General features: G+C 42.6%; 2 protein-coding genes and 1 long non-coding RNA gene across 6 annotated transcripts; 1 reads left to right on the top strand and 2 right to left on the bottom strand.

The window, feature by feature from the left end:
• Positions 1–1,084: 1,084 nt before the first annotated feature.
• On the bottom strand, positions 1,085–4,639 carry LOC112642482 (uncharacterized). Its single transcript, XR_003125276.3, has 3 exons — positions 4,339–4,639; positions 2,865–3,608; positions 1,085–1,190 (listed from the first exon to the last, which is right to left on the bottom strand). It is a non-coding gene; the product is annotated as an uncharacterized LOC112642482 (long non-coding RNA).
• Positions 4,640–4,734: 95 nt separating this feature from the next.
• TRIM68 (tripartite motif containing 68) lies at positions 4,735–14,706 on the top strand. 4 transcript variants are annotated; one of them, XM_025459212.3, is made up of 8 exons: positions 4,735–4,849; positions 7,734–8,216; positions 9,765–9,860; positions 10,731–10,991; positions 11,384–11,406; positions 11,997–12,097; positions 12,298–12,490; positions 13,787–14,706. In XM_025459212.3, exons 2-8 carry the CDS (start codon positions 7,791–7,793, stop codon positions 14,001–14,003), a joined length of 1,317 nt encoding a protein of 438 aa, XP_025314997.1. In that variant the 5' UTR covers positions 4,735–4,849; positions 7,734–7,790; the 3' UTR covers positions 14,004–14,706. The 4 variants fall into 4 exon arrangements, with proteins under 4 accessions (XP_025314997.1, XP_025314994.1, XP_025314996.1 ...); XM_025459209.3 differs by having other exon boundaries at positions 12,298–14,706; XM_025459211.3 differs by having other exon boundaries at positions 4,840–5,159; positions 12,298–14,706.
• On the bottom strand, positions 14,173–23,962 carry LOC112667490 (olfactory receptor 52I2-like). Its single transcript, XM_049098950.1, has one exon. It carries the CDS (start codon positions 19,252–19,254, stop codon positions 18,280–18,282), a length of 975 nt encoding a protein of 324 aa, XP_048954907.1. The 5' UTR covers positions 19,255–23,962; the 3' UTR covers positions 14,173–18,279.
• Between the last annotated feature and the right edge of the window lie 681 nt (positions 23,963–24,643).

Raw genomic sequence — 24,643 nt, 5'->3', positions numbered from 1 at the left:
ACCCTCTAGGGTTGTTGTATGCACATACAGCCTGCACAGTCAAAATTCCACATTTAACTTTCGACTCCCCTCAAATTTAACTACTAATACCCTACTGTTACCCAGAAGCCTTACTGATAAACAGTCAACCCGTGTTTTGTATATGTATTATATACTGTACTTACAAGAAAGTAAGCCAAAGAAAAGATTATTAAGTAAATCATAAGGAAAAGAAAATACATTTATAATAGTGTACTCTAAAAAAGTCTGTGTATAAGTGGACCTGCATAGTTCAAATCTGTGTTGTTCAAGGTCTCCTGTACTTATATATTTAAAACTTTACTTGTGGTAACCATGGCATAACATATAGACTTGTGGAATCACTATGTTATACCTGAAACTAATGTAACATTGTGTGTCAACTATGCTCCATTAAAAAAACAAAAACAAACAAACAAACAAACAAAACCTAACCCAACAACTTCTGGAGAAAACTAAGTTCAAAACAGCTTATTTAATACAATAAGAGTGCCATTACAATGTACAATAAATTTAGAGAAAACTTTACACTCCTCAATAAATAAACTGAAAAGTAATGCAAGAAACAAGGGAAAAAAAAGAGAATGACCAAAAGTAAAATAAAGAAAAATACAGTGAGGATAAAATCAGGGGGGAAAAAAAAGCAAATTAAAATAATCATAAATTAACAGATTCCTTGAATAGAACAATAAGTACCTTTGGCAATAAAGATAAATCTCTCAGAAAAAAAAATAGTGGTAAACACATAATATTAGAGATCACAATCAAGAAAAGGCCTAGAAATGGAGAAAAATAAGTTATACTTTTAATTTGGGTTGCTGGACCCAATTTATCCTGTGAAGGAGTGGGGGTGGTGAACAAGCAATTCTCAGACATTAGCAGAGTGAGAATTCAACTCAATTCTGACACTATTTACCCCAAAATTGCATCAGATCCACAGGTTAAGCATTCAGTCCTACAAGACTGCTGCCCCCGATCTCCACCGCCCACACACACACCACCCTCCACACACACACCAACAGGTTGTTACCTATACTTCTACCTACTGGCTATAAACCAGAGGTTCCTCTTTGGATTCATTTAATTTGCTAGAGGGGCTCACAAAATTCAGGGGAACATCATACTTACTAGATTACTGGTTTATTATTAAAGCATACAACTCAGGAACAGCCCTATGAAAGAGATACTTGGGGTGAGATACAGGAAGGAGTGCAGAGCTTCCATGCCCTCTCTAGGTGTACCACTCACTCTCCCAGCACCTCCACACAGTTTCTAATCCAGAGCTTTCCCAACCCTGTCCTCTTGGGTTTCTATGGAGGCTTCATTACATAGGCATGACTGATTAAATCACTGGCCATTGGGGACTGATCCAATCTCCAACCCATCTCTCCTCCCCTGGATATCAGAGGCAGGGGGAGAGTATGACTGAAACTTACAACCCTCTAATCATAATATGGGTTCTCCTGGCCATAAGCTCCCATCCTTAGGTGAGGCCCAAAAGTGATCTCATGAACACAACAAAAGACAACCTCACAGCTCTCACCACATAGGAAATTCCAAGGGTTTCAGGAGCTCTGTGCCAAACACAGGAAAGAAGGCCAAATATATATATATTTCTTATTATAAATCACAATTTTACAACTTTGCATACTTATACTTTTATAAATCATAGAAACATTGACATTCTGAGGATAATAACTTACTGAAAGAGGTTAAAAGTTGAAAGAAATCTAAATAGCTATCAATACAATGAACTGTAAAGCTATTTCTTATTTTTTTTAATCCAACATAACACTTAATATCAAAACCAATTAACAGTATTTATCTGGCTCAGTTCCTCACCCAACCATCCAGATACCCTTCTGTTAACATATAACTATTTATATAGTTATAGTTATATAACTATTAACATTTGCTATTGTCACATATAGTTAAATTTTCATATATAAATACACAAAGCTATAAACATATCTTGGTAACTATAAATAAAAAATAATATACTACATATTTATTTAGTTTTGAAAATATCTCACCCATGTATACATACTGCTATATTCCCATCCATGGCATTTCACAGTGAAGCCACATTGAAGTACATCTTCTTCCTACTACTGCTCCTTTCTTAACCTTCTAAACTTGCTCCCTTCTCTCTACTCCCTGTTCTCAGTCTCTTGGGACAGTGACTCCCCAGTCACTTTCACTTGCCTCCAGTGACATAGGAGCACTTCCAAAAAGTCTCTCCACGTCTTCTAGACAGAATTCTAGGTTTTAGCTTCTAGGCTCCCCATGCTCCTCTATCCCTGACTCTCTTTCCCTGCCTAAGTGAGAGAATTAACAAAGGCCTGTGGCTTTGCTGTTCTATGCTGAGATTTCTTCCCTCTTAGTCTGGGCAGATGGGGGAGGGAGGCCCTAACTTCCCCTACTTGGACTCTGAGGAAATATCAGCCTTGCTTTCTGGAAACTGAAGACCATCTAGAATACTGGAAGAACAGGAAGTCTTATTCTATCATAAAAGGTCCGTAAAGAGACCTTTGAGGTAGAGAGAGTAACTACCCATTGTCTGAGCTGCACTCCTCCGTAGCCTCCACGCCTTGCAAATTTTTCTTCCAACTGTTATCCCATTACCATGGGCAACTCTCTCCTACCCTCTAAAGTTTAAGCCTAAGTTTGTATGAAGCTTAGTGAGGCCCCAGGGTTTGTACCAACTTCCTACCCATTCCTTGGCCTTACTTCTTCTATGCCCTCACCTTCTTCCCTGCTTCCCTAATCAGTTCTCAGTCTTTACTTCTCTTATGGTAACATTCCTCACCCACAGCACAGATATCATCTCACAGCTAGCCACTCACCTCATTGTCCTGGTCTGTCTTGGATTCAGGTAGAGGGTTGTGATCTGCAGTTACTGCCCTGGAATGTCTCCAAAACAGAGCCTCGCCTGCACACACATGTCTGCATTTCACAGCAAACAAGGCACCATACGTGAGGCTGGGAAGGACAGCTTCTCTGCAGAGGTGATGGGCTGATAGGCTTTCAAAAGCTTTCTGGCTAGCCTTCCCTTGGTGAACACGAGCCCTCTTCCCCAGCAACTCTGAGCTGCTCCTTTGTCTGGGCCCTTGAGAGTCACTCATGGTCATAGACAATTGGAAGTTACAAATGAAAATGATCTCCTCATTAACTATTTTAATTTCACAGAAGCTCCAGAATACAACCAACTTCATCTTGAGTTCTTGCGAGCAGAGACTGAACGAATGGCTCATAGTTGTAATTCCAACAAAAATAATGTTTAAAATGGCTTCTTTCATTTAGCCCTCTTCTGTTGCAGCAGCCTTTTCCCCTGATCAAGGTGAGTAAGCTGATCCGACTGAGACAGCAGTTACCTCTTTTCTTCTTCCTTTGCTCACTGTCCCATTTTTTGCAAGAATTTTCTGGTCCTCACTCTTCAGAATTTCAACTAGGGACTAAGCCCTGACATTAGCATGAGGATCCAGTTATCAGTCCCAACGATGAAATCGTTCAGAACTGGGCTTCAATTGGAGCATTTCCTGGTTTTTCTCCACATGGACAGGATATGCCTTTGCTTATTCAGTAAACACCTAAGTATTAGAAAAAGCACAAGGTGCTGTGAATGCAAAGAAAAACCCAAATCACTACCTTAAGTAGCAGTTTGTGTGTGCACAAGACTAAGCGTATGTCTTTAGGCTAGGGAGGGGTACCAGTCATTTAAAAATTTAAAAATACGTATTTAATGACAGTTTGTGACCAGGCAGTCCACTTCCACTCTATCATATCTCAGGATCTGTTTCTAACCTTTTTGAAAAGTTTTTTACTTCCAGCTAGTTAACAGTGTTATTATTTCAAGTGCACAACATAGTGATTCAACCCTTCCATACAACGCCCTGTGCTCTTCAGGAAAAGTGCAGTTTCTATTTTTTTTTAAAGATTTTTATTTATTTATTCATGAGAGACACAGATAGAGGCAGAGATGCAGGCAGAGGGAGAAGCAGGCCCCATGCAGGGAGCCCGATGTGGGACTCGATCCCAGGTCCCCAGGATCACGCCCTGGGCTGAAGGTAGGCGCTAAACCGCTGAGGCACCCAGGGACCCCTTCTGTTTCTAATTTTAAAGTGGATTGTGGCAATAAGTGATGAGAAGCTGCCTGCTTAAGTATTAAAGGATAAGAGCTTGCCAGGAAAATGCAGGGGAGTTTTTTCCCTAAGAACCCAGTACGTGCAGCCTGAAGCCGAGAGGTCACTCATCTTACAGAAACTGCATGTGTGCCCAGGCCCGCGGCTACACTGGGACACAGAACCAAACGCGACTGACCTCACAGGCTGCTGAGTTTAACACAGAAAACTGTCAAAGGAACAGCATTAGGTCCGGGGCTATTCCCTGGAAGGAACAAGGCTCGCTCTGCAGAGTCTTTAGACAGCCAGAGCGGAAGCCTGAGACCGAGGGCGTCCCTTGGGTCAAGAGTCAGCAGGGCCTCTCCTAATGCAGGGCTCGAGCGCTCATCGGGGAGCCGAAACGCTTCCGTCTGTCGTGGGACTAAGTCCCGGGACCCTTCACAGCTTAAGTGACTCCGAGCCGCAGAAGGAGCCAGAAAAACCCACGTAGCAGAGAAAAGGTATTGGCACGCCGAGAGCCAATCTCCGATTGGCTAGGGTTGTCTTGATCCCTGTCTGTGATTGGCTGCTCCCTCAAAGACGCCGGCGGGCGAGGCCAGTGCCCCGCCCTGCCCGCTGCTCATTGGCTCCGGTCATGTGGGCGAGGCCTGGGAGGCCTGAGGGAGAGGCGGAAGAGCCGGCCGTGGGGAGCCCTCGCCTTCCGTCAGACGGTAAGCGCTGCGGGGTTTTGGCCGGGCGTCTAGGCCGCCGGGGCGCTCGGCTGTGGGAACCCGGCGTCCCCACTTTCGGTTTCCGCCGCTGAGGCGGGAAGTGCGTTCTGAAGTCGGAGGTCGTGCAGGCTCACTCTCTTCTGCTCCCCGTCGTGTGGCGGGGAGGTTACCATCCCCCCGCGCCCCGAACCCCCGGGGCCACCGCCTCCCTCGCCCCTCTCTCCGCGGCGGTCTCTCCTCTCGAGGCTTTTCCCCACGCCGTCTCCTGCGTCAGATGTCTTTTCCAGACGAGCCCCCCACCCTGGCAAAGGCAAGATCGAAGCAATTAAACGTTTAATAATTACGGTTTTGTCAAAGTAATTTATGTATAATAATAGTAAATCAATAAAGCTGGTCTTATATGGAATAGCAATAGTAGCTACCAGCCCCTAAGTTCTTCTTGCAGAGGCCACCACTTTGAACTTTTTCATGTTTAAATCTTTGCCTCAGAAACCTAAAAATACGCTTTTGCTGCATTTCCTGATTTATCATTTTAATGTTTCTTTACCTCACCTCCCTACTATCACCGTCTTCGCAGTTTTCGGTTTCTAGTCACATTCCCTTACTGATGTTTGTAGCTTTAAATCACGGATATCAACTTCTCTCATGTCGACTTTATGTGGTAGCTCTTGGTGCCCTGCTGTACTAACCTACTATCAGATCTCAACGTTTATGCTTAATTCTTTCATATTCAAAAAAAAAATGCTAAAGGAACCCTTCTTCTTGATGTTAGGGATATAGTAGTGAACAAAGTAAGAGAATAGCCTTATCATGAAGCTTCCAGAGTGGGAAGTGAGATAATAAACGTGTGTGCCTCAAATGATGTTAAGAGCAGGATCACGGAGAAGTCATTTCAACCTGTGAAAACAGCAGGAACCCGGTTGGAGTAGAATAAATGGCCGTGGGGTCTGCAAGAAAGTGGGGAAGTTTCTCTCCTTGCTTAACTGGGCACAGTTGCTGTTTTAGGATTGAAGAGAGAGAGCTTCCCTATTGGACTGATGGCGAGGAACCAGGTGAGGCCCTCAGTAGGTTAGGCATTTCACAAAACTACTTTTTAGGACACTGGATCCCACAGTTTGGCAGTGATAGTGAGAGGTGGAAAATCAGGGGATAGGTCAGTGAGAAGGAATGACCTGCTGCTGGCCTGTAACAGAGCCTTGCAAAATCTTCATACTACTCCAGTTTCTTCAGGAAGCCTATTGGATTACCCTAAATTACAGTGATTTCTCTCTCTTGAATTTTTATTCTACCTTGAAGCTAGAGAGGTTAAGTAATTTGCCCAAGATACAAGGGTAAAGCCCAGGACCAAGAATCTGTAAAATGAAAACAATACAATAATGGTTTCCATTGAGGGTTGTGAAATAAACTGAGTTAATCTGTATTAAGGCCGCAGAATAGTGCCTGCTGCACAATGTAAGCGCTTAAGGAATCTTTGCTATTGTTGTTATTACTGTATAATATGCTGTCAGTTACCTAACAAGTTTTAAAAGCATTTTGGGTCTAGAAGCTATCTCCTATGTTTAGGTGGTTTATTCATTCAACAGATATTCGACAACAACAGCGTGGCAGGCACGCTGTTTAGGTGCAGAGGATGCCTCTGTGACCAAGACCAATATGGCTCTTCCCTTTATAGATTCTAGCAATTTAACACAAACTTGGAAAGTGAACAAAGAAATATTGTCTACTGAGCCAAGAGTCTGCTATTGATCATTCAAGTTCCACATTATGTCTGTCCCTGGCAAAAATCTCAGGTTTCTTGCTGGGGTAATGACTTCATCAATGTGGGTTTGACTGTGATCAGTTGACCTGTATTTTTATTTTCCAATGGGTGTTATTTCATCTCTGCTTTTGAATATATCACTGAAGGCTGAGGAGAGTGTCTTGGCATCTTAGTGAATGTTAGTGCCAGGAAATGGGCAGGGGTTTAGAGCATGTGGAGGAAGTATTGCTAGTTCCCTTATACTATATACTTAAGTGTGCAGCACAAGAAAACAAACAGCATATGAGCAATGGACTTCTGGCATATTACCTTTTCTGAACCTTAAAGTATATAAACATATAAGCATACTAGAGAGCAATGCTAGGGGTATTCCTGGCCTTATTTTGGATACTGAAGCACCACATTTTGTGAGACGTTTCCCAAGCTCAAGAGAAATAATGCTGATTTGGAGAGTGTGATTAAAGTAGCATGGGAATGGTCTGGTAAGCAAACTCAGGACAGTCAGAGATAAGCTAGTTGATGAAAACTGAAAACTCCTAATATCCACTCATGTAAGCATCCCCAGATGTCTCTACAATGGTATGAATAATATGACCCAGTCAGAACTTCAGCTGGGGGGCCACCTGGGTGGCTCAGTGGTTGAGCGGATACCTTTGGCTCAGGTCATGATCCCTGGGTCCTAGGATTGAGTCCTGTATGAGGCTCCCTGTGGGGAGCCTGCCTCTCTCTCCCTATGTCTCTCATGAATAAATAAACAAAATCTTTAAAATATATATACATAAGTGCTGGCCTTCCCAACTGAAGTTCTTTTTTTTTTTTTTAAGATTTTATTTATTTATTCATAAGAGATACAGGGAGACAGGCAGAGACATAGGGAGAGGGAGAGGCAGGCTCCCCACAGGGAGCCCCATACAGGACTCAATCTTAGGACCCAGAGATCATGACCTGAGCCAAAGGTAGATGCTCAACCACTGAGCCACCCATGTATCCCCAACACATATATTAAACAGAGTCAGTAAAAGATCCAAAGGAGAAAGTTGCTTTTTTCAGTCACTAATTATTCCTTTGCTCTTCAACAGAAGAACATTTTTATCTTACTTGTTTTTGTTTTTGTTTTCTTCTCAGCCTTGACTACTTCTGCCTGGCTTTATTCATGTTTTGAGGAAGGAGTAAGAAGGAGCCATGGATCCTGCAGCATTGGTGGAAGCCATTGTGGAAGAAGTGGCCTGTCCCATCTGCATGACCTTTCTAAGGGAGCCTGTGAGCATCGACTGTGGCCACAGCTTCTGCCACAGCTGTCTCTCTGGACTATGGGAGGTCCCAGGAGAATCCCAGAACTGGGGTTATACCTGTCCCCTCTGCCGGGCTCCTGTCCAGCCAAGGAACCTGCGGCCTAATTGGCAGTTGGCCAATGTTGTAGAAAAAGTTCATCTGCTGGGGCTGCATCCAGGAATGGGGCTGAAGGGCGATGTGTGTGAGCTCCACGGGGAACAGCTGAAGATGTTCTGCAAAGAGGATGGCCTGATCATCTGTGAGACCTGCAGCCAGTCCTCTGAGCATGAGGCCCACAGTGTTGTGCCCATGGAGGATGTCACCTGGGAATATAAGGTGGGAGATGGAGGCCAGCCACCCCAGTCTCTCCCCTGCCCCGTTCTTGGCTATCTCTAAATCAAAGACTTGACCAGGAATCCCAGGGACTATAAATGAGAGCTGATTCCTTTGGCTCCTCATACCCACAGATCCTGGGGACCTGATGCAGTGAGCCACACCTCTCCTTGCATTTCCTTCTTTCCCACTTCACACCCCTTCCCTGATCCCAGGATGGCTTAATGTATAATCCAAACATGCTTTCCATATTGAGAATTTGAAGGAAACCAACTTGGTTTAGCTGGGGTTCTTAGTGCCATGGATGAGTTCATGCTACTCTCATCAGCTTCCAGCTTGCTCTTTTCTCAGATGTCCATACTGAATATCTTTATCAGATTCATTATCCCAGTGATTCCGTGATCCCCTGATCTAGTACTTACTGGTCTTAATTCTCTTTCTCAAAGTTGAGAATAGAAGGTCACAGTGTAAGACAAATTCTTTGAATTAGGTGTTTTCCTATGCAAGAGTAATGTTTAAAAATTTAGATGTATTTACTTATTTTATTTCAAGTTTTAAAATAGGGAGGCAGTGAAATATAGGTATAGCAGTTAGAGAGCTGGGTTAAATCCCAGTCCAACCATTAACTAGCTGAATGACTGGGTAGTTCACTCACTAAGCCTCAGTTTCCTTATCTATAAGATAGGGATAATACTCAAGGGATTGTGAGCACTAAATGTAGTAGTTTAGTGCTAAAGCTACGTGTGGCACCTGGTAATTCTTTAATGAAATAGTTAATATTTTTATCAGAACACTTTATGCTTTCCAGCAATAAACTCTTGTAGTATTCTAGGATAGTGCTTCTTTAATACATGTGTGGACCACTGGAGGGTCTCGCTAAGTTCAGGCTCTCATTCAGTAGGTCTAGGGTGAGGCTGGGGTTCTGCATTTCTAGCAAGCTCTCTGGTAATATGGATGCTGTTCACTCACTTGGACCACACTTTGAATAACAAGGTATAAGAGGCCATGAGATAACAGGGCAGGTAAGGATAAAAATAAATGTGGAGGGGCAGCCCGGGTGGCTCAGCGGTTTAGTGCCGCCTTCAGCCCAGGGCCTGATCCTGGAGACCAGGGATCAAGTCCCATGTCAGGCTCCCTGCATGGAGCTTGCTTCTGCCTCTGCCTGTGTCTCTGCCTCTCTCTCTCTCTCTCTCTCTCTCTCTCTCTCTCCCTCCCTCCCTCTCCCCGCCGTGTGTCTATTAATAAATAAATAAAATCTTTAAAAAATAATAATAATAAACATGGATGGGAATATCTAAGATTGGAAATGGACCTTTTCTTCTACTTTACAGAAACTTAGAAACTGTGGAAGTTGAAATGATTGTGGAGAGCCGCCCTGGATGTCATCTGGGCAGAAATCACTCTCCTCTGAGGCACTCCTTTTTCTTCCAGCATTCATTCTGACCCATTGCCCAAGGGACACTTGTTTTCCCATCGCCTGCCAACACTAGGAAGCCTCATCATCAACCTGGGCTGACTAAAATGTCCTCACAAGGTGTTTATTTCTTTCAGTGGAAACTCCACGAGGCTCTGGAACATCTGAGGAAAGAGCAAGATGAGGCCTGGAAGCTGGAAGTTGATGAGAGGAAACGAACTGCCAGCTGGAAGGCAGGTTGCCACCTGGGGGAGGGAGGCTATATGGTCCCTGTGTTCTCCTGGAGCTGGCCTGTGGTAGCTTCCTCTTCTTTGTCTCTGTAAGAGAGAATATGGTGTTGAAGTCAGAGAGCCCAAGGTTCTCCAGCCAGTATTCTCTATCAAGTGCATGGCCTTAGGAAGCTATGTGCCCTCTCAGTTCCAGCTGCTTTTTAATGATAAAGGGATAACCTCTAGGTTTATGTCCTCATATATGAGAAAGGAGAACTATGTGATTCAGGTATACATTAGCTCACAGTGGTAACACTTAGGTAATGCTTAGTAAAACGTGGTTTCTGTTTCACTTTCCCCAGGTGGATCATTTTTACTAAAAGTTAAGTTATTAAAATATTGGAAAATCAACTCTGTAATAAATTTCAGGACCATAATTGCCAAACCATCAGACTTTGATCCATAGAGGATAACATAGAGCCAGTCTAATTAAGCATATTGAATTGATATGATATCAGTAAGGAACAAAACTCACAGTGTAGTTAAGTTACATTGCCTTAGAGGCTTACGTGTCATCCTTCTGGTCATTGTTCTAACAATAGAATATATGATTCTGAAAATAGAAAATAATCTAGAGCATATAGTACCAAGATACTATCCTGGGCCTTACTAGGGTCATTAAGAGTAGTGATAGGGACCCAGAAGTATGTACTGGAGCTCTGGGAACAGAGGTAGGCAAAACAGTATCTTTTTCTTGGCTTCTGTGGTGCTGGATACACGATTGGTACCAAAACATTCCAGAGTGTGTGTGTGTAAGCAAGTGCCAGTGTACTCAGTCCTGGGTGGCTCTTACAAGTACAGTGTCAGTGCTGATTTCTGGCCCTGGCTCTACAGATACAGGTAGAAATCCGAAAGCAGAGTATTACATGGGAGTTTGAGAAATACCGGAGATTACTAAAGAAAAAACAGCCACCAGGTCGGCAACTGGAAGTAGAAGCAGCTGCAGCTCTGGCCAGCCTGGAGCAGGAAGAGGGGGAGACCATGCAGAAACTAGAGCAGAATCACAATGAGCTCATCCAGCAGAGACAGGCGCTGTGGAAGATGATTGCAGAGCTGGAAGAGAGATCTCAGAGGCCTGTCCACTGGATGCTACAGGTAGATGGTGTGTTTTTCTGAGAACTCTTGGATGAGAGCTGAAGATGGTATGGGACTTCAGGAGAGGATTAGCTAGTCTTTGGTGGGGTCTGTCAGCACTCTGCCCACCAGATAATGGTCCCATATACTGCCCCCTGCTCTCTCTGCTCTATCCTTGGCATGGCCTTTTGTAGCCTTATGTAGACGAGATGGCACTCGGGCAGCTCTGGCATAAGACCAGTCCCTCCCCTCTGGCCTGGGAGTCAGGCTGAAGCCTGAAGTCAAGCAGTCCAGCCTTGCTCTGTGCCTCTCTTTCCCTCAGAGAAACACCTTCCCAGAGCTCAGTGTTGTCTGGTCCCTCTGACGAATGGTAAATACTCATGTGCTGCTTTTTGTTGTTGTTCTCCTTCCAGGGTATTGAGGAAGTCTTAAACAGGTATGTTCCCATCCTTATAGCCCCTACGCACCCCTATAAGGAATAGTGGGGCCTGACCAGAGGCAGAAATGGGGAGGGAACATAAACCCAGTATGCACAGAAGAGTGGCTACTGATGGATAAGCATCATCTTTCATTGTATTTGCTAAAGATGCTGTGTTCATGAATCTTTTTCCTTCTTTGTATTTGGTCAAATTCATTGCAAGTATCACTCATAAAAATTTCAGGTAAAGTTATAAAACGTGCAGTCTCAAGTAGATTGCCCAAGAAAGGGAAAAAAAGGCCACAGGTATTTCCATTCCTGCTCTAGCTGAGTATGGCCTGCCTTCTTTGTGGCACACTATTTCCTCTCCCATTGCCAAATGCACATCTAACTCTCCCCCCAGCACAGGAATGTGAGTATTCTCACTGTGCCACACACCATTCAGGCACAGTCAGATGGTCATCACATCTCTGCTTTACCTGGTGTTGCTAGGGATGGGTACCCCATTAACTATCTCTCTGGCCAACCTTGACATTCCTATAGTAAGGGAAGGTCCATGTGGCAGAACCAGGACTTCTGGCCCCAAGACGTTACCCCTTCTATGCCAGGAGCAAGTCTTGGAGTCTGCAGAGGCCAGAAACAATCTCCCTGGAGCTGAAGACAGACTGCCGAGTGCTGGGGCTAAGAGAGATTTTGAAGACATATGCAGGTAATGAAAGCTAGGAAAGGTTATGGTGGGCAGTGAGAGGGACCTCTTCTAGAGAATGAAAATGGTTCGGTGCCCTTTAGATGCCCCAGCTTTCCCTAGTCCTGCTCATCTGTGAGAAACCTGTGGCTGTGTTTACCAGAAAGACACACCCATGCCCTCTGCTGTGTGTCAGTATCACCAACCAGGGTCTTTTTCCCTAGCTGATGTGCGCCTGGATCCAGACACCGCCTATTCTCGCCTCGTTGTGTCTGAGGACAGAAAATGTGTGCACTATGGAGACACCAAGCAGAATCTACCAGACAATCCTGAGAGATTTTACCGCTACAATATCGTCCTGGGAAGCCAGTGCATCTCCTCAGGCCGGCACTACTGGGAGGTGGAAGTGGGAGACAGGTCAGAATGGGGCCTGGGAGTGTGTAAGGAAAATGTAGACCGGAAGGAGGTGGTCTATTTATCTCCCCACTACGGATTCTGGGTGATCAGGCTGCGGAAGGGAAAGGAGTACCGAGCAGGCACCGATGAATACCCTCTCCTGTCCTTGCCAGTCCCTCCCCGCCGGGTGGGGGTCTTCTTGGATTATGAGGCCCATGATATCTCCTTCTACAATGTGACTGACAACGGCTCCCACATTTTCACTTTCCCTCACTATCCCTTCCCTGGACGTCTCCTGCCCTACTTTAGTCCTTGCTACAGCATTGGAGAAAACAACACGGCTCCTCTGGCCATCTGCCCCTTGGATGGGGAGGACTAAGAGGGACACCATCCTAGCTAGAGGCCGTGAAAGTTTTGCCTGGCCCACTAGGGCCTTGGAGGGCCCTGCCACCAATAAGGATCCCCTTGAACTGAGCTGAGTCTAGGATTCAGGGTGTCCTCTGCCTGACCCCATAGTCTACTGCTACTGGGCCAAGATCTCTCACTAAATTACTCAAGTGAAAAAGCTGAGGCTCAGTCAGATGAGCATGGCATCCCTGGGAGGGAAGCACAATGGGGCTGAGAGCGAGGATCAGAGCAGTGGTAAGATAACATGTTGGTGTAAGAGTCAGGACTCTGTCCTTTCTGTAGCTCATGCTCCTCTAAGCCCAGTCCTTGTTGGGTGCCATGATGAAGTCAGTCAGGACGATTGAAGTAGATCCAGCCTACAGGAGACCCTTTGCATAAGGCTTACCAAAAAGCCAAAAGATAGAACTGTTCATGTCCAGAGCTGGCTGCTGTCCTGATACCAATAAAGGATGCTCTGCCTGAGGTTTGCTGCTATTGAGCAACCCTTTTTGAACCCAACTCTGATTCCCTTAACTAGAGAAATGCCTTGCAACATTGCCCAGGCCACCTCAGTGTGCATCTTCTCTCTGAACAGAAGCTGGTAAAATCACCCTCTCTCAGACTCTTAAGAAACCTGTGTTCTGGCTTGCCCTTTTCTCCAAGTGTCAGGATCAGAAAACCCATGAGTCTTATTGTTGTGTTCATTTTATGGATGAAGAAACTGAGGTGGCCTTAGTGCAGTAAGTTACTTCTCACAAAACTGTTGAAAGAAGATTCAAATGAAACAGGATGGACAAACTGGCTTCTCAGGTCCCCTGTCTGCGTATCATTCATTGTGGTTGGGTCTGAAACATCCCACATGCTGGAAGGGTTTTAGGTGTCCTCAGTGGGAAAATTGGTATAGTAATTGCAGACTCTCCTACCTCACAGGATTATTGTGAAGATCTCAGATCCATCCTGTACTTTTGTCCCTTTCTCAGGGATGAAGGAAGGTAGGCTGTGGATTTCACCTGCGGTAGCCTTCCTGCCTCACCTTAGAGCTAGCATATTTAGAGCAGTGCCTTTGTTTCTTAGAACTTCTGCGGACAGTCTCAGCCATTTAGAGAGAAAGGTGCCCATGCCAGTGGTAGGCTCTGGGCCACAGTGATATGTTGTACAACTGTTATATGCGTCTGTGTTTAGATTAGAATGAGGACTGTGACATCAGGCTAGATAATGGAAATAATAAAAAGGAAAATGTAAAACAGATGCACTGGAAAGAAGGCTCATCCACAAGCTAGTTGGACTAAACTTTGGATCTTTTTGTCACCAAGGAAATCTTCATGGCTCTGGTATCTATATAATATTCTGCCTTTCTCTCTTCTAAATCTATGACAGAAGAAGAACAAGACACAAAAATCCAGCTTAGGAGCCATACGTTATAATGAAAGGGAATTAAAATTATATCTGGGCTGTTGGCCTTAAGAGTGACAGTTATGTGTGCCAAAAATAATTCATTACAGGATTTAAGAGTATGAGGTCAGAATGCTTGTGCCTGGAGACAAATTGCAAGGCAAACATGTGGAAACCAGTGGCCTTGCCTGTTGTGAGGGGCTATGATGGGTACATCACGTGTTGTCACCATGATGCTGTGGAACACAGCTTCTGATGTGGTTTAAGCTTGAAAGTAGTGACTGTTGAGTCAGGATTGAGCAGCAAAATAGATACTAGGTCAGCTACAGGCAGAAGCAAAGTAATTCCTGTAATAAAGAATAGCAGAAATTGTCTTTCTACTTTAATTGTATTGGTTGTTCATCTTTGGAGGAAATAAAACAGGCTAAAATGAAGAAATAAATTCATTCTGCCCACCATCCTTCCAAGTTGCATTAACAAAGGGGGAGAAGCATTAACAAAGGGGGAGAAGTTTCCATTTTCTGCTTCAAGAAGAATGAACTGGTAAGTCACAGACCTGGTCTTGGCAAAAGGTTGAGCTGAGCTAACCTACATTAAAAGGACCACTCTGTATGGGGAGACACCCTGGGGAATTATTTATAGACTTGAGAAATCGATTTTTTTAAGATTTTATTTATTCATGAGAGATGCTCAGAGAGAGGCAGACACATAGGCAGAGGGAGAAGTAGGCTACCTGTGGGGAACCTGATGTGAGACTAAATCCCAGGACCCTGGGATGATGACCTGAGCCAAAGGCAGACACTCAACCACTGAGCCACCCAGGTGCCCTGAGAAATCCAACTTTTATGAAGTTCTCCCAGTTATGTCCATGGACACTTAGCGGAAGAGGCTAGGGACCAAATCAGTGTTTAGTATGGTTTTACTAGGACAAATCCTGGAATCTCTTAGAAAAAGGATTATTAGGTTTTTGGGGAGGGTTTTTTGTTTTTGTTTTTGTTTTACATTTATAAGCTGATGGTGCTATGATTACTTGTGAGAAGTACAAGGTTAAACACTGTTTATTTCATATTGCCTGATTTTTAGGACCAGGCAACAATCTTGAAGTTCTTAAGTATATGAAATCTGTTTCTCTAGAATAGTTGCTTATACTTCCTTTTTAAGAATCTTATTTGTCTGGTGTGTATAAATATTTAAGTGAGGGACCTTTCATTCTCATGCCTAGAATCAAAACAAAAATAAGCTCTTCTTGTCTCATAGGGACATGAACAACTGGATGGTACTTAATTATATTTTTGTTTAAAAAAAATGATTCAGGGGCAGCCCGGGTGGCTCAGCTGTTTAGCACCTGCCTTCAGCCCCAGGGCGTGATCCTGGAAACCCGGGATCGAGTCCCACAAGCGTGAAACCTGCTTCTCCCTCTGCCTGTGTCTGCCTCTGTGTGTGTGTGTGTGTGTGTGTGTGTGTGTGTGTGTGTGTGTCATGGATAAATAAATAAAATCTTTAAAAAATAAAAATAAAATACTGATTCAATGGGTAATTACAAAAGTGTTCCAGAAAGGGAGGAAGCAGGTGGTCATGCAGAGGGTAGAATGTCTGCACCACTCCCTGGAATACTTAGGGTATCTCCTCCATCTTGGTGAGATCACTTACTACAAGGCAGGGATGAGCTTTGCCCATCCTTATTTCACTAGCAGAAAAACAAGGTGTGCAATGCCTGAGCTGTGAGGTGAAAGACTGTGAAAGGAGAAAATAAATAGTCCTGCAGAGAGACAGGGAAAATTCTTGGACTCTCCATAGGAAATCCAGTCTCCCATTTTTCAAACAAAATTGATTTTAATCTAAAATCCAAACACTGAGAATCTGTGTGAGTCCCAGACTCTGGGATATATTACTTAGTGTAATAGGACTGGGGTGGTATCTGATCTATTGGGAGAGGCACAGGATTTTCTGTCTTGGGATAGCCATGGCAGGAAACTAGTTTACTTTGGAAGTATGTAATTCAATATCTGAGTGCTAACAGTGGGTCCCAGCTAGTTTCAGGGAATACCAGTGTAAATGAAACACAAAGCAGAGCAGATTTCTGAGGGAAATACTGGGAAGGAATTTCTGTTTTGAGTGCAGGGTGAATTATGCCTTTGTCACTTTACATCAGATTCTTTAATACATCTAATATTCTTGTATTTGATGAACATAGTCAATTATTTGGGTTGCTTATAGGGAAAGGATAGTGTGACTTCCCAAAATGGAAATCTTACTAAATGCACTTAACCAAATCTCATGATCTTGATTTCTTTTTTAAAAATAAATTTATTTTTTATTGGTGTTCAATTTGTCAACATACAGAATAACACCCAGTGCTCATCCTGTCAAGTGCCCACCTCAGTGCCTGCCACCCAGTCACCCCCACCCCCTGCCCACCTCCCCTTCCACCACCCCTAGTTTGTTTCCCAGAGTTAGGAGTCTTTCGATCTTGATTTCTTTTTCCTACTCATTGGGAACTCAGTGCATCACTATTAGATTTTTTGAAACTGATTCCTACTTCACTTGTATTTGGAAATAGAATACATACTAGGTAGGTAAATAATGTTAGTACTAGCAAAAGGTATGGATGCCAAGTTGCTAACCTACTGTTTTGAACAGCTATCACATGAATGTTGACCTACACAGGAATACATTTTCAGTAGTGCCTAGAACTCCTTTAAAGTATGGAATTAGAAATTTGAGAGGGATATTTTTAAGCACAGACTATGTCAGATGTTGTGTTATGTGGTTTCTATTCATTATTTTCTTTAATATCCTCTATGAATTAACATTGTATCTTCCATCAGTAGTAGCAAGGAAATAGTAAGACTCTGATATAATAACTTGTTAAGAACACTATTAGGAAATGATCTTTTATTAAGAATTTCAAATGTAATATATGTATCTTTTACATTTGAAATTTTTTCTTTTAACATATACTGGTTATTCAGTTTAAGATTTTCTGAAGGGAAAATAAAAGCAAGTACAAAATACATATCTGGTGAACTAGAGAAGAATAGGGACATTGCAGCTTCATTATTGATACTGTTTTATATTAACTTTCCCATTCTAGAGCACAGTTCCATGGTGGTGTCCAGACAGAGACCTATGTTATATTTGATCCCTTTCTTTTATGCCTTACAGTTAAGTTATGCAGAACAGAATGGAAGCAAAGAGAAAGATGTCCACAATGAAACTCACATTGCTTTAGCTTCTATTGCTTCAAAGCAAAAGGCTGATGATTATGAGTATACTGCCTCCAACTAGCTTAACAATAGGGAATAAATTAAAAGGACATAGAGGTATCTTACAGAACTTAATAACAGGGATGCACCTGGGTGTCCAAAATGAACTGGAATCAGAAAACCAGAGACTCTTGTTTCTTTATCCCATCTTGCTAATCTGGTTATCTCACTGTGGAACAGATTTCATTATAAATTCATGTGTTAGAAAATGGTCACAGACAATGATCCCAAGTTTATATCTCCTCAGATAAACTGGGATCCAATTTGGCTAGAGAAGAACTTTGGTCTGGGTATAAGCACATGACCCAAGTTGAGTGGATTCATCACTGGGCCAGAAGGCAGGGTTAGATAAGAATAGTTCCTTCCATAATAATCACATGAGTAAATGAATAATTCTGAGAAAAGCAGCCAGGTGTCAGCTGGGAGACAAAAAAATTGATTTATTCTGCGGAGTGGGGGCAGGGGATCAGGTACTAAGTTGAAAATAAAATTCAGAAGCCAAGGAAAGAAAATCCGCAAATCTATATTCTCTGCCCAGACTTACCTCGTATACAGATATTAGTTGATTGAAATCATTAAAATACTATCAGAAAATCATTTAATATGTATTTTGCTAGAATTTGGAAAATTCGACATGAATACTACAACTTCATCTTAGAACTCTTTACGGTGCTAGGCAAACCAAACCAGCTCTACAGATTTCTAAGGCATCTCTGCTTGACCTTGAGTCCTCTTGATTGCTCAAGATTCGAATAGAATGTGTGTTTATGAACCCAGCTTGGAGTGGTCAAAGAGGCAGTTCATCAGCAAGTTCCATGTTCGCTTCCGTATTTGTTTGGTCCTCAGGCCATAAATGATAGGGTTTAAGGTGGGTGGAATGATCAGATACAAATCAGCTAACAGTACTTGAGTATGCAGAGGCACTGTATCCCTCCCTAGCCAGGCCACATAGATTGATGCCATCCCAGGTAGATAGTACAGAGCCATAACCCCCACATGAGAGCCACATGTGCTTAATGCTTTCAGCTGAGCATTCTTTGAGGCCAGACCACATACTGCCCGGAGAATTAGGTGATAAGAGGCAGCAATGAGGGCTACATCAGAGCCCACAATAATGGAGGAGCCAATTACACTGTAGAGACTACTGGGCATGGGGTCAGCACATGCCAGCTTGGCCACAGCTATGTGTTCACAGTAGGAATGGAGAACCACATTGGAGCCACAAAAAGGCAGATGACTTAACATCCAACTCAATGGAGTCATGAATATGACAGCTCTGATGGTGATGGCCACACTCATTACCAGCATCAATTTAGGTGTGAGAATTCTCTTGTAGTGTAGGGGCTTACAGATGGCTATATAGCGGTCAAAAGCCATGGCTAGCAGTAGCCCCGTCTCCACAGATGTAGCTGCATGGACAAAATACATCTGAGTGAAACAAGCATTAAAGCTGATGGAGCCATCTCCTGAGAAGAAGATGCTTACCATCTTGGGTACAACAGAGGAGGCCATAACAATGTCAACGGCAGCCAAAACATACAGAAAGCAATACATGGGCTCTTGTAGAGTGAAATCCATCCAGATAACAGTCATTATGAGTGTGTTTCCTAACAGAGATATGATATACGTTGCACTCAGTGAAATAGCCAGCCAAAGATGTGAAGACTGCAAACCTGGGATACCCACAAGGAAGAAGGTGGCAGGGGTTTCCATTGTGTGGTTATAAGGTATCCCCAACATTACAGATGAGACTGCATTCCTGTTAACACACAAAATGATGTAAGAAACGTATGCAATCCCATAAGACTTATTCCCAACTGTATAGTGCTAGGAACACCTGGTGGCATTTTCAGCTCAGTGGATCAGGAAACTGACATCTGTCAAATTTATCCTGTTTCACTTTCCATATTCCTCAGTATTCTTTGCCTTATTAATTTATGTTTACTATTAAAGTATCAGCTCATGGCCTGCCTCTCTCTGGAGTCTTCTCTTCCTCCTTCCCCATCCCAGGCTGAGACTAAATTAGGTATCTTTTTTTTTTCTGAGCTTTCATGGAATCTCCCATGTTGACCTCTGAAAGACCTGACAATCCTAATATTCTACCTATGACTTCATTGTATGAGGTCAACTATGTTGTCTTGTTCATGGCCTTATACCAAGTGTGTGACCCATAGCTAGAGTGCATAGGTCCATTAAAGGAAGATATTTGGGGCAGCCCCGGTGGCTCAGCAGTTTGGCGTGGCCTCCACCCCGGGGCCGGATCCTGGAGACCCCAGATCGAGTCCCACGTCGGGCTCCCTGCATGGAGCCTGCTTCTCCCTCTGCCTGTGTCTCTGCCTCTCTCTCTCTGTCTGTCATAAATAAATAAAATCTTAAAAAAAAAAAAGGAAGATATGTGTACTCATAGCAAACAGTTTCCATAGAATGAATGAGAAAACAGAGGAGTTTGTCTTCTTTATATGTTCACTTCCTGATACTTAATAATTATTGAATGAGACAATGAACTTAAGATTGCACATGTCACATTTTGTGTCCTCAGTATAGTGCCTTGACAATAGATAAATGAAGCATCCTTAAAGAAATAGATTGATGGATTCAGGGAAAAAAGCAGAACAATATTACCACTTAGAGATTACCATTTACCATGAGAGAACAGTATTACCACTTTCCATAGGAGATAATAAACTGAAAATATTTATGATCTCTACCTTCCCCTTTAATTTCTCATCAGGGATGTATCCCTAAATAATTGGGTATGTCAGATTGATGGAGAGTACTGGCTCCAGAATCCCAGACTGTAGTAGACATATTCTCTATTAACCAAGCAGTAGACACTTACCTGATTCCCAGTCCTAACCATAGAACATACATTTGCTCTTTCCATTTACCCGCCCTGGAGAATCTAGCACTAATTGACTTCACACCCAGGCACCAATAGCAGCTTGATGGGAGTCTTCAGAAGTTTTCTGAAAATCCAGGTTTCTGGGATGATTGCTATCTAATCTTTATTGAAACAGACAAACTATCATCACCACCACCAACAGCAAAAATCCCTAAACATAGAAATGTCTTGTAATGGAACAGATTGAATAAAGTGCTGAGCTCTGCTTCATAGTCAGATTAAAAGAACTTTGCTCTGTATAGCCACTGGGTAGGTCATCTTCGTTGTCTAATGAGAAGACAATGGGAAGCTTTTTGAAGTAGAATGGTAGCAAAGAATGGGAAAAATTAATAGTTCAGCATATCCTTAAGATTGTCATGTTTTTTTCCGGATGCCACAAACTCATTGCTTAAAGAGCCAAAGAAGAGCCTGAGGAACCAGAATGCCTTCTCCTATCACGCCACTCACCTCTAATCCAGGATCCTCCTCTCCTAGCACAATGCCCTATTTAAATGCACCTTTCTTCTGAGGGCAACCTTAGCTGGTACCCTGCTCATCTCTCCTCTGTCTAGCCCTCACAACTTGTAGCTGGTCATACCCTTCATTCCTTTGAGGGTTTTACTATATATCTTTTCCTTAATTAGCATAGTTGGAAGTTTATATATTTTATTAGTATTTCAAAGGACAGGTTTAGTCATCTTTTTTCACTTTTATTTCACTTTTTATTGCTACTGAAAATTTTCTTGCTAAGATCAACAATGGTCCCCATCAATCATGTGTAGCCAATCCAGTGATTTTTCCTTCTTATTTTACTTGCCCTATCTAAAACATTTAACATAACTGCCTGCTCCTCATTTGAGATGAGACTCTTTTTTTTTTTTTTTTTCTTTTCTCTGTGTTCTGGTCTCTGGGACTTTCCAGATTATAGAAGGAAGCAGATGCTCCTCATTTGCTAACTTTTTATTGAAGAAGTATAACATACATATTGTAAAATGCATAGATTCAAGTATACATCTTGATAAATTTTTATAAAGTTAGCACATGGACACACCCACATAGCCACTACCCAGAGCAATATACAGACACAATTGCTTCCTGATTGTTGAGATGCACTATTCAGAAAGCTCTGGTCAAGCTCTCCTAAGACATTTCCAGCCCAGAATCTATCTCTTCCTTCAATCCTGCAAACATTTAAATGAATACATGGAAGCCAATCACTAAAGAAAAGTTTACACAAGTCAACTTTAATAACTAAATCAGAGGATATGTGAGGATTTTTTATTCCTATTTAAAGAGTGGAAAATACACAACTCAAATTGAAATTGTCTTAAAGGTAAAAGCAGTAATGCATACCTTATTTATGAGGCTTTGTGTTTATGATAATCCTATGCCTCCCCTCTACAACCAAATAAACCTGCTCCAAATCCGTTCTACTGCTCAGTTTCTTTTCTCAAAATTCACTTTGGACCCTGAAAACTGTCTCTCCTCTATCAAAAAGTAAGACTTACTTCTTCCTTTCTCAGCTTTGAAGTTCTTTGTTCCCTCTTTCTCCCTCTGTCCTCTCATCATTTCCAAGAGGTGATCTTATCAGCACTACCCATCAGACCTGGCTAGCCCTTTACAGTATGATGAAGGACTTACATCCTCCTTTCTAGGATGACCCTGGCCTTGAGACTCCATCAGCCCAACGCACGGTCAGTTACCCACATTCCTGTTGCATTCTCTATTCAGCTTCCTCTGATGTGTCCACATTTCTTTCACTCAAAATAAAGGAGATTTATTCAGTACCCTTCAGGTAGAGCAGGAAGAGCAAAAAAATCAAAGATGAACAACATAGAGTCACGATGAGAAATGTTGTCACTTTCAAAGACCTCCCACTGGAGTCTTCTTTTCCCCTTTAGATTCTCTATCATCCTGCTTTTCCCCTGGACACCCCAGCTTCCCTTAGCCTCTGCCAACAGCCAAATACTGCGACTCCTCCAGAGACTCTTTTTTTTTTTTTCTTTTCTCTGTGTTCTGGTCTCTGGGGCTTTCCAGATTATAGAAGGAAGCAGATGCTTAGTGGATGAAGAGTCTTTGTTTCAAGTGCTCAGAGGATATCTCAGAGAATACAGAGTGAATCCTGAAAAGAAAACAAAAGGCCCACAATGAGTTAGATTTGTGAAAGCCTGCTTTGTGCCAAGTGCTCTTCTTAAAACTTAGAAAGATGGTCTTGTTCCATTTACACAATCCTCTAAAGCAGCTGCCATCATCACATCTACATTTTATAGATGACACTGAAGTGCATAGAAGGTCATAAAGCTTGTAAACCAGAGGATCAGGATTCAAATTCTAGCAGTCATAATTCATTTTACTTTGTTGTAGAATTCTTCATGCTATAGAATACTTAATCTTTTAAAGTCCCTTTCACTGTTTCTTAGTTCTGCCTGGGGTCTTGGGGTGGGCTTTACTGGCTAAATATATCTCATGTCACTGTGTTATAAAGTTTTATTTAAAAAGAGAAGGGAAAGAATATAAAGTAGACCAAGGAAGATAAGCTTTTCAAACTAGGGGAAGGGCATGGACCTTAGCACAAAAATAGGAAAAGACAAAATATTCTCCAAACAGACAAAAAAACAGAGAAGATAGAGTGCAGGGTACTTGAAAGAGAATGAAAATAAATGAAGCTAGATGGCTGAACGGGCCATGTTTTAAAGGCCATGACTTCTGCCTAGGCATCATCGTGAGGCAGGATGGAGAAGAAAGAAGCCAATAAAGAAAAAGAGATGCCAAGAGGCACAAGTTATAATTTTTCTCTTTTTTTAATGGCAAAGGATACAGAGATATATGGAAATACAAAAAATCAAGAGACAATGCTACATGCTCCCAGCTCCCCAATTCCTCATCAGAGACAGAGTTCTCAGTAATGTGAATGGTGAGAGGCATTCTGTTGCCTTTGACAGTGGAAAAGGTGCTTCATGCCTTCCTCAGCCTGACCTAGCATATTCCTAATAATGATATAGGGTGGTTTAAGTTCAATTTACTAGGTTTAGCATCTATTAGAAGGTCCAGTCTTCACACCAGCAAGAGAACTAGTCTGCTCTGCTTAAAAGTTTAAACTCTAAAACCTGTGGGTCCCCATTTTCTACAGGATAAGTCAGAGAACAGGCGAGAATGTAAATCTAAACAGCAATGTGGAATATAGGTAGGAAAAATGGACGGGCAGTGAAATGCAGGAAGCATTTCAGAAGGGATGATAATGCAAGTAGCCCCAACATGAGATGAGGCAGCCAAGCTGCAACAGTGCCAATGGGGACAGATGGACTGCTTTTCCTGGGGATTCACCATGGCTCCTGCTGAGGCATCAGTGGCAGTAGTGGATCCACAAACAAGGGGTGGCCTTCAGCTCATTGTACCCAGTCCCATGCAGAAGAGTTCCAAGAAGGAGAATAAGCACTCCCCAAAAGGCAAAGACCCAAGGTAATGGAATATGATAAAGGAAAGGTATTCTGTATAGAAGCAAGAGTTTTCGGCATCTTTTTTTCCCTACTTTCAGAATGTCATAGACTACATTATATGGAAGAACACCCAGCACTTCGTGAAATTAATTATTGAACAAAGCTGTCATACATAGCCTGAAAAGGAATAAAAAGAGCAGAAGAACTCATGTGGTAGAAGAATTCTGTGTTGATGATCATTTAATTAGAATTTTATATCGATGGGCAGCCCGGGTGGCTCAGCGGTTTAGTGCAGCCTTCAACCCAGGGCCTGATCCTGGAGACACAGGATCGAGTCCCACATTGAGCTCCCTGCATGGAGCCTGCTTCTCCCTCTGCCTGTGTCTCTGCCTCTCTCTTTCTCTGTGTCTGTCATTAATAAATAAATAAATAAAATCTTAAAAAAGAATTTTATATCGATACGAGGAAATTCGTTTTTAGTTTTCCTTTTTTGTACAATTTTTATCAGGTATTGCCATCAATGTAATCCTTTGTAAGAAAAAATAAGAATTTTCTTTTTTTCTTTTTTTTAATTTATTTTTTATTTGTGTTCAATTTACTAACATACAGAATAACACCCAGTGCCCGTCACCCATTCACTCCCACCCCCCGCCCTCCTCCCCTTCTACCACCCCTAGTTCGTTTCCCAGAGTTAGCAGTCTTTACGTTCTGTCTCCCTTTCTGATATTTCCCACACATTTCTTCTCCCTTCCCTTATATTCCCTTTCACTATTATTTATATTCCCCAAATGAATGAGAACATATAATGTTT

The sequence above is a fragment of the Canis lupus genome, chromosome 21 (genome assembly GCF_003254725.2).
Source record: "Canis lupus dingo isolate Sandy chromosome 21, ASM325472v2, whole genome shotgun sequence".
Taxonomy (NCBI): domain Eukaryota; kingdom Metazoa; phylum Chordata; class Mammalia; order Carnivora; family Canidae; genus Canis; species Canis lupus.
Note: the sequence above shows the minus strand (reverse complement) of the source record. Positions and strands in the feature narration are given on the sequence as shown.

Coding starts and splice junctions, on each gene's coding strand:
- TRIM68 (XM_025459209.3), top strand. CDS start 7,791: ATGGATCCTGCAGCATTGGTGGAAGCCATTGTGGAAGAAGTGGCCTGT. Junction 8,217..9,764: donor ATGTCACCTGGGAATATAAG/GTGGGAGATGGA, acceptor TATTTCTTTCAG/TGGAAACTCCACGAGGCTCT. Junction 11,407..11,996: donor ATTGAGGAAGTCTTAAACAG/GTATGTTCCCAT, acceptor CTTCTATGCCAG/GAGCAAGTCTTGGAGTCTGC.
- LOC112667490 (XM_049098950.1), bottom strand. CDS start 19,254: ATGTTGGGGATACCTTATAACCACACAATGGAAACCCCTGCCACCTTC.